The following is a 10,323-nucleotide window of genomic DNA, read 5'->3' as shown; positions in this document are numbered from 1 at the left end:
CAATTTTAAAATGAGAGCATGGTGTGTGGTAATACTGCAGTCAGGAATGCAACAGGAAATTAAAAATATACATGAATATATATATATATATACTGTATGAATATGTATGTATAAATAGCAGTAATTAGTAACGACATCCTTAATATTAAGACATTGATTTGATACATGCAATAACAGAGCGTTTCAGAGGAGGTATGCACGGATCCTCCATACATCTATCCAAGTGATGGATGCATAGGGGGAGGTTGCATGCACATTTGTTCCCGCCCACTTGCACTTGCTGTTGTTTCTGAGTCTGGTGCACACTGTATCGCCACCGGAGATCCCAAACTATCTGTGCCTTCCATCGCCATCATCGCCATGGGAAGAAGAAGCGGGCTGCCGTGTGTCCATTTGTTGATCTTCGTCATTTTCCAAGGTAACGAAGCTTAAGTAGTTACAGTTAGCTGACATGGGATTTATTTAACTGCACTCCTTTTAAGCAGTTGGTCGTTTGATTTCGTTTGAGCTGACGTCCAAAAATTGAGACCGTTTCGAAGCGAAAAACAAAAACAACCACTAATGTTGAACGTGTTCGCTGCACAAATAGTTGCGTAACGTTAGCAGAAATGTAACGTTACTCTACAAGTGTTAGCTAACGTCAGGCAGTTTAACAACAAACGTAGCCTAACGTTCACTACTGTATGTCTCATTTAGCTAACTTCGCTCTAAGCGGAGGGACACTAACTTTTTAAACCTCTGAAGTAATATTTTACACACACACACACGTTTAACATGATGTTAAGAAAGTTTACTCACCTCTCCAGAGGACCCCTTCTAAAGAGAGACGGAGCGGGGACCACTGCCAGTATAACGTTAACCTTGTCAAAGGTGTAAACATAAAATGCGTCCAGGTTTGATTCCCGTTGCAGTGAATGTGAATGACATCAGCTGACAGGAAGGTAACAAGGACCAAGGCTTCCCGTCATTTCCATTCACTGCAACAGGAAATACACTTGGACACATTGATAACGTTTATGTTTACAACTTTAAAAATGTCTATACCACTAAACCTAAAGCCTGCACATACCTTTGTATGATGCATACAATACTAGACAATTAAAATAATAATAATTCATTATATTTATGTATTTAAACACCATGTTTTTATGTGAAACACACGCCCACCAGGCAGGCGCAGTGAATCCTTAAGCTTAACTATGTAGTGGCTACCTTACCTAAAGGCCAGTAAGCCTTGCATCAATGCTGTCTTTCAAAAATACTTTCAAAAAAATGACTGAACAATAATTTGGCGGACCCCCTGGAGCAACTCTGAGGACCCCTTAGGGTTCCCTGACCTCCTGTTGAGGATCTCTGGTCTAGGAGGAGACTCTGAGAAGGGGCCTTGCAAATGTGAAATGTAGCCCACCCTCCACGGCATTTGTCCAGTAGGCCTACAATGATCGCCTGATTTCTGCAGATCATTTTTAGGTATGATCTATGGTCCGGGTGGGACATCATTCTTTTAAAATACTAAATGATTAGTTTGCAGGTTGGAACATAAATGAAAATAAAATTCAACAAACAACAACTAATTCAGCTCCATTAAAAAAGTCATGCTTTTTAGTCTTTTTAGTACAGTCAAAAGACATTTAATTTGTTCTATTTTCACAGATAATTTTCCTAGTCTCATCTTCAAAGCTTATATTAAACTTCAGCCAGTCCGTTTCTAACAGGATTTATGTGATATTTTTATGTGTAAGACAATTATGAAAAAATCTAACAGGAGTGCAAATTACATTTTATTGACTGTACTTGACTTCACTGTAGATAAACATTATTAAACCCGCTGTATAAACTTCAAAATTATGCAAAAAGAGGAAAAAAATTCCTTTGTATAGAGTTGTTTCAAGGTTTCCTTAGCAACAGTTGTCATAGAAATGTAAAACTTACTGCCAAGGATCAGGGAATAAAGTGGTAAATGTTACCACTACCAGTTTGACATCATTGTATCTATTAAAACAAGAGTTATGATGATTTATTTGCTGGGCATATGAGCATAATTTATGGGGACTATATCACTCTTATACTTCATATCCTTATGTGGAAAGTAGGCTAAGACACACATTTTTCTGGGTTTCTCCTCTTACGTAGATTATATACCCACTTATAAGCCTAAAAGCCATTGGAATATATAGGAGAGTATACGCACTTGGTAACCTTCCCGTCTTCCTAGTATTTCATCCACCTCATCAACTATCACTACACCACTTATTGGGACCATTGTTCTCATTTCTCCTTATTGAGACCCATCCAATATTACCAACTAGACAATCAGTATATTATGGACATTGTAAACTCATAAATATCTTACCTCAGGGACATTATGTTAGGTTCATATCTAGAGTTCCTGGGTTTGCAAAATATATTGTCACGTCACCATGATTTTGAGTTAAAAAATGTAACTCAGTTAATTATACAACTTTACACCTAGCTCCTTGACCAAATAACAACAATGACTGAGAGGTTTACAGTAATGCCTGGACAATGCAATTGTTGTATGTTCCCTCCACAGAGGCATCTGGCTTAAAGATTCAGAACAAGCTGCTGGGTAAATGTTTGCAGGTAAAGCAAGGAACTCTGGGAGGTAGAGTATCTCTGGATGACTGCAGCCCATATTCAGCCTTACAAGAATGGCATTGGCTCCCAGAGAGCCATGCTCTCAGCAGTCACCACACTGGGGAGTGTCTGACTGCACCGGGAGAACAGTATGAAGGTGTCCACCTGCAGCGCTGCATCTCTCCATCTGAAAGGAATGAGACTGGTACCGGAGGGGCAGCGGTGGGTATGGGCAGAGAGGAGAGCAGCCAGGCATGGTCATGTTCCAAGAAAGGTCTCCTTACTTTGATGGGGCGGGGGCTGCACCTTAGTGCCACACAAGAATCCACTTTGGTCTTTCTTTCAAGAGAACATAAGAAGGTAAGAATTTTTCAGAAGAACAATCCCTGTCCATGTGCCATAACATGTGGTAGCACCTTAATCAGATTACTTTAAAAGTCTTATCTAAAAACTGTAGTGGAAATGTATACAGTAGAATATTTTGACATCGTAAGGGTAGGTCTATAAAATGACTAATGTAGCTAGATGTTCCTTTGGCTCACCCTCTTCACCAGCCTGGCAGACGGTGGCAGACCCTTGACAACCAGACACTGTGTCATGGAAGAGACAGCAAACATAACAAACACCAACCTCACCAGCATCTGGGTAAATCGTTGGAGCCTGGGTTTTTTCCAAGTGCCATTTCTAAGGCTGAACCATGTAAGGACCTAAAACTCTAGCAGTAGTTTACTAAATGTTGTCATCTTCCTACAATATAAATGTGACTCTAATAAAAGTTAACCTAAATTTCCTTAAAGGACCAGCCAGCGGCTTTGCTGGTTTAAACCCTCCTTAATTACAAATCTTATTGGCAACATTATGGCTGACCATTTTTCTATCGTTTTTTAGATTCATTTGATAAATTCCATCCAGCCTGGTATGAGGTCATGCTATTAAAGTATAAATGATGTGTTTATTTATTGTCAATGCTACAGTAGATTATAAAAAAAACTAAAAGTAGATGAAAGATTTGTTATCCTGCAGTCCCAAGAAGGAATCATTTGAAAAATATTTCTTGGTGGGGCGTTCATGGACCTGCTGATATCTAAGCATTTATGCTAAAAAGTATTTATTTGACAATCTATGTTGTCAGAAAATTAAGAACAAACAACATGGACATTATGAAAAGAATAATTCATTTAGCAGCCTTTACAGGATATCCCTCTTCTTGGCCACTGTGATTGGTTACTTCAGTCAAGAACGTTTTGAAACAAAGTTTTTAAGCCATCGTCAAACAAATGTTTTGCCTAATGGTTGGCATTAAGTCTGCAAACCATAGTTACAATATATTCTGTGTGTTTCAAAAGCCCATGTGCTGTCAGGTGATTGGTGCTTTTTCCCTTGGCCTGCAGATTACATTACAACACTGCATTTCTGCTTTCAGCCACAGGATTTAATTCAATTAAGTGCACTTTTGACCATTCAATATTTCCCTCATCCCAGAAGGCAGCCAACCACTCCATGAAACAGAATCATGTTGTCTTTACATCAGGCTGGTCCTGCATGCCATGATTTCCATCTCACATGTGAAGATGGAAAATCACAACTATTGCTTTCATCCAAAGGGCAAAGAAATCAAATCTAGGATGCTTGGTTTTGGTCCTTGCTGCTAGTTAAGTGATTGTTAAGTTGTTTCTTTTTTTCCCTCCACTTCCAGTCGAGGGTATAATAGACAGCAAGGTCACAGAAACCTTTCCTGTAATGGATGTGTCTCTTTCATCCCTGAGCACTAAATCCCCTGCAGATCCCACCATGATTTTCTTCAGTATGGACTATGGTAAGTTTGGTAAACTGAAATCAATAAAACATTGAATGTATCTTCTGTATGTCTAATGTTATCAGTAAAAATGTATGATTCCACAATACTGATATAGAAGTTTCGTGTCAATTCCCCTTATTCAGTGAAGATATTCACCTTTCCACCACTAGGTGGAGATGGAAAATGTGAGACAGAGTAAAGTTTATTGTGGGTGTGTTGTAATGTCAGTGAAGGAGTTTCAATGGGCTTTTATTTGAAGGTTCAAAGACTTGACATAAATTGAACAATTGCATAAACAAGAACATAACTTAAAGAGGTCAATATTTGTTCAAATATGGATTTTGTAAATTAATGATGTTTTTGTCCTGGGTCTGTATGTGTATTTGTATAGGGATGGGCTGGAAGATAACCATGCTGGTACTAAGCTCTTTGGCTCTGGTCCTGGGGACTGTGATTCTTATCCTCAATGTTTATTCCAATAGGTCAGTGCAACACACACACACACACACACACACACACACACATGAAAGTACACATTTTGACTTATTGATTTTTATTGATTCAAAACGATACACACATCCAGTAGTATCAAACGTACCGAAAAAATGCAGATCCACAATTAGATTTTCAACCTAAGACTGCACAGATTAAACAAGGGGGAAGAAAATTAACTGTGTTGGTATGTGTTCAGTGACTCTGAACCAGCACTGTGCAGGCCCTTAATTTAAAAAATGTGGGGGGGGGGGGGGGGGTGTTGCCGTGGTATTGAAAGAGACTTTTATTGTATTTTTATACTAGTATTGTATCAAAGTTTGAAATTCTGATGTTAAATTTTTCTTATCAATTAATCATTTATGTGGTAAAAGTTTTCCTGGTAACAACCTTTCTAAGGCTAGGATTTACTTGGGTTGTTTTTCTGTTTAGTATCATTATGAATTGAATACATTGGAGTCTTTTTTTTTTAGTGTTAGAAGTATGGAATTTCAGTCAGTTTTGTCTGATGGCCATTTGACAACATGAAACAATGCAGAAGACAGACATGGGCACATTGAAAAGACAAATTCTATCTAACCTGCTTCCAATAAAAATCTGTTTTAATCAACAAAAACATGAATTAACTCAATTTAAAAAAATGAGCATAGCGGAAATACAAGAAATATTGGGCAAAACATTTCAAAGAGCTCTGGTACAAAGCAAAAATGCTCTATCTCCACCCACGTTCTGTCCTTTTCTGTCTTGCTGTGGCAGAAGGAAAAAAGTGGTGTGTGTTTTGAAGTCATACACTCAGAGGCCAGAGGTGAGTGTTCCAGGGTCCCCGGTACCCAGTGAAAGAGCCCCGCTGACGAAGCATGCCATGCACCTTCCGCATTCCTCCCCCGTTTTACAACGAGGAGAAATCCTAATTGAGTGGAAGGATGGCACTGTTACTCCACTGTACGAGGCCTGAAGGTTGTACTGTTTATGTATGTTTGGATTTGGGTTTGTTTGTGCAAGCACGCATGGTTTCTTGTGCAAGGTTATGTATGTGATCTTCAGAATGTGTTTGACCGGTGGGGGAAAGGAGAAAAACCAAACGCGCAATAACTTTTTTTGTTATTTCAGACTGTTGGAATCAATATGACAGTCAATATGAATATGACTGTTTCATAAAATAGAAAGTTAATGCATCAGTATCTTGTGTGAGACTTAGCTGCTACAGGAAATGAAAGGAGCTGTACTATATTTTCAGAGCATTATTATAGCAGCAAGTAACTATTTGCTATGTAAAGATGTAGAGGAATAATGACTTCCTGAGCAGAGAATGGAGTCACTCTCCCTCTGTGTGTCGTAATCCAAGTTTCTTTGTTGTTTGTTTTGATAACTCGTCCAGTCGCGTGTGCATGTTTGCACATGTGGCTGTAAAAAAACCATTTGTTTTTCACATATTGGGGAACAGTCTGTGAGAGCCGTGTGGAGGCAATCCCATCCCGGTTAAAGTATTTCGAGTACAGCTCCTTTTTAAAAGCTGTTGTTAAGCTGCCAGAATAGAAAAAGTTGAGTATTAGCTGCACTCACTTCTAGTGTTATAGTGTTTGGATTACTTGGTGGATGGAAGGAATGTAAAATGAATGTATAAGCATTCAGCAATTGTTTGAAGGCTTAAGTACAATTCAAGGGCTCATAAAGGAAACCAATAGATGATGCCTTTTTTGGAAAAATACATAGAAAATTAATCTTTGTTTGCCTTAGGCCTATACGAAGATCTGACCATCTAGCCCTAGTTTAACAATGTTTTGCTGTTGAGCCAGCTCAGATGTCCCTTTACATATTTGCTAAAAGGTTTTGCTAAAAGCTAAAGGTCTGCAGGCAAATATTGACAGTGTTGATCCGTCATTTAACATTGTGCTGAACTTGACAGACCTCGCTCCTGAGACTCACACCAATTAATATATGGATTATTAGAATATTTTAGGAAATTAAAATTTATGTTTTTTTGTGTTGTGTTGCATCAAACAATGTTTGATAGAAGTTGTTTTCATAAAATAAGTCAGTATTATTTAGCTTGTACTCAATATCATAACTATGTAGAGTAATAAAGATGTTTCAGAAGAAAATCTTAACCCAGTTAACACTGGAAATGTCAGTAGTCTGACATGGTATAATTCAATACTGTAATGCACTGCTTTGAAACTCATGTGACATAAATGTATTTGAATTGTTAATAGTGCTTATAACATTTCATATGATATAACACACAAAGTTCATTCTTGACCTTGGAAACAGCAGTGGACAAAACAATCTCCTCCCGAGGTCCACTTGAGCTTTTAACCTTGCCACACATTCTTCATCGGCAGATGATGTTTGCTCAGTATTCATGGAACTGTAGATGTTTAAACTTTTATTTAACTTTCATTTAACCTTCATTATTCTTTTGGGACCTCTCGTCCTTAAAAGGTCACTGTGAAGATCGTTTGATATAGTTGAAAGCTTGAGAACCAGCTTTTCAGATTGCTTGTCAACTATCACTAGCCTCTGTCACACAGCCTGTTCGTTGCGGAGCTGTTGCGATTAATCATTTTGAAAAATGATGTTTGTGGTTCGAGTGGCTGATTAACAGAGCAGACCGGTTCACACACACACACACACACACACACACTAGACACTAATGCCTCTTTTGCTTCCAGAATGCAGGCTGCTAATTGACATGTGATCCTACTATACTATGTGGTTACACATTTGTGCTGCGTAACGCCCCCTTTGCTTGGTCCAGTGTGAATGAAGAAAGCCAGAGTTGCGGCGTGCCTTCATTATGGCACTGTTGCGGTATCTCTGTGTGAAAGGGGCTATTGACTTTTGCATTTGTATGTGGCAACCTGGTAGACCACTAATAAGTGATAAATGTGTTAGTTTTAACAAAAAAAGTATTTTTATAATGTGAACAAGCTAATAAAAGGGGATTTATTTATACAATTGACTTGTACTGTTTTTATGTCTACATAGTAACATGATGTATTGTTTTCTAGTGTTTATTATACATCCGCAAACCCTTTTCCATAGTTGAATATTATCCTGTGTGAGGGGAAAGGGAATGGTTGCTGACAAAAGCACAATATATAGTAATTACTTTGAACAGTTTTTAGGGATGCAATAGTCACAGATATGTTGATGATGAGGATGATGATGATGGTGAGGAGGCTCCCAGAAAACACAGCTTTTCCTGTGGCATGGAAACTTCCCAGCAGGAGGAGTCTGTATTTTGGGAGAGGCCTGGGTGTTGCTGGACGGGTTAATTTAATCGCTCCTTCATTTTAACAATAATGAGCGAAACTGTGTTTAGACAAAACACTGCCAGAAGGAAAAAAAGAAATGTCTGGGCCTTACATAAACCTGCTGCTTTGTCAAAAGAGCATTTGCAACCAGTACTTCTGCCTCTGTTATATGTTTTTTTTAATGGACATGTTTGTACACCAAACCTAAGAGCTGACACCCTGTCTCCCCTGCTGGTAGTGTTTATACTAATGAGAGGGCACAAAGTGTAATGAACAGCACACAGCATCCTGAAAATGACATTACATCCCACACCCTTCCAAACCACATCCACATGCCCGATGAGAAAAAAACAGGTTATTTTCTTCCTCCTTTGAAAAGCAGAAATTTAGCTTCAACAGTATTTGTTAAATATTTGTGTCTGATTGGCCTTGAACTTGTGTGTAAACTAGATCATCAGCAGGTTTATCGTACTTTCATTATTATTTCTCATGTTCTGGTATAGAGCTCCTGATAACAAAAATACATAGATAACAATGAAGTCGATATTTGCAAGTGATAAGTTTCATTGTTTGGCTCTGTACTCCAGCACATTGGATTTGAAATAAAACATTGCCTATAAAGGTAAACTGCTGGTTTTAGATTTACTATAATTTGACTGCTGGGTGGGTGAATAGTGTTGGAATCGTAGCCCTGTGATTGTCTGTCTTCCTACACTTCACCAGACTATACAGTGTCAGCACACAAAAGCTGCATTGTCAATGGCTCACTTCAAATGCAGTGTGCCGGAGCCAAAACCACGGTAAATGTGTCACTGTTCAAATACGGACGGGCTGCACCGAATGTGCACAGACTCGTCTTCTTGCAGATGAGGCGGAAGAGAGTGGGAGCGACACCTGTATGAATGAAAGGGGTGTGTGAGAGGACTGACTCAGCACTCTCAACACCCTGCATTTCATATATCCTGTTTCATAGTCTCCATACGGTAGTTTCTTTAGATCAGTCCATTTGCAGAACCATTTTATCAATTTTTTTTAATGATGATTCTGCTTGTTTCTGATGATTCTGCATTGATGAGGTAATCTATGCTTTAAACGTATAGAATAGAATACAACTAATCTGTACTACTGTCTTTTCGTTTTGGGACCTGAGAGAAGTGCACATTCTCCAGTACGTAGTTTTTTTCAGAGAGCCTGGATGCTGCAAAAGTAAGCACAGTTATGTCCTGCTTATTCCTAAGGATCACAGTTATCCCACATGAGACAGTTACCGGCTGAAGAAGAATTCATGAGGCCGCCTTGACCTTCATATGGCCTTTCTTAAAAGAGTTTCTGTGAGTGTTTTCTATATAAATACCATTCAGCCACCGAGAAAAATCTCTTTGCATTGTGAAGTGGTGGGGACATTATTTTAGTATGAGACTTGGATGAAAGGGAGAAGACAGGAGGAAGGAACAGAAGCAATAATAAACAGATGTGTTCTAAGGACCCCAGATTTATGAGCATCCTTTATTTCCTCCTGCTCAGCACAATGGACACTCTTCTATTTAATTCCAAATTCCAGTATGAAACATGCTCACATCTTGTGACCATATGTTTATTGTTTTTGTTAAATGTCTAAAAAACAGTCGTAACATACAACCATTTCTGTTGATGTGCTTGACATTTTGCACATTTGACAACTGCAAAAACCAACTAGTTTTTGTGTGGTCAGAAAGTTCTGATGAACTTTTTTAGTTAATACTTTCCACAATTCCCACAGATTTTAGCAAACTTAACAACATTGAAACTACTAGAAAAGTATCCATGGTCGTTGCATTTCATTGCTGGAATTCAATGTAGCTGTGAGGAAGCTTTTTAGAAATTCGGAATACAATGAATAAAACCATTCCACATTTGGAAGAATGAAATTGCTTAGGGTTGATACAAGCCTGTCCAGTCTTACTTTGGCTGCTGTTTGAAAACGATGGCAGTGTGTGTCAAACGATAGAATAGAATATTTTTATTGTCATTGTACAAGTACAACATGATTAAGACTGCAACATCCTTACCAATGCTATAAGATAAATAAGCAAAAATTAAAAATAAGGTAAAACTACAAATAAATATAAAAAGCAATAAAATGGCAGTAAACAAATAGTGGTGTTGACCGTATTTGTCAGTATTCTATTAAAATAATGC

At 38.3% G+C, this 10,323-nt stretch overlaps 1 protein-coding gene across 1 annotated transcript; it reads left to right on the top strand.

Annotated features, from left to right (window-relative positions):
- Positions 1 to 324: 324 nt before the first annotated feature.
- LOC310945776 (uncharacterized protein) lies at positions 325 to 7,810 on the top strand. Its single transcript, XM_083911984.1, has 6 exons — positions 325 to 418; positions 2,555 to 2,958; positions 3,153 to 3,297; positions 4,295 to 4,414; positions 4,788 to 4,878; positions 5,645 to 7,810. The coding sequence occupies exons 1-6, from the start codon at positions 361 to 363 to the stop codon at positions 5,841 to 5,843; spliced, it is 1,017 nt and encodes a 338-aa protein (XP_083768110.1). The 5' UTR covers positions 325 to 360; the 3' UTR covers positions 5,844 to 7,810.
- Positions 7,811 to 10,323: the final 2,513 nt, after the last annotated feature.

The sequence above is a fragment of the Echiichthys vipera genome (assembly GCF_963691815.1).
Source record: "Echiichthys vipera genome assembly, chromosome: 4".
Lineage (NCBI taxonomy): Eukaryota > Metazoa > Chordata > Actinopteri > Perciformes > Trachinidae > Echiichthys > Echiichthys vipera.
This window is presented reverse-complemented; position numbering and strand designations above follow the sequence as displayed.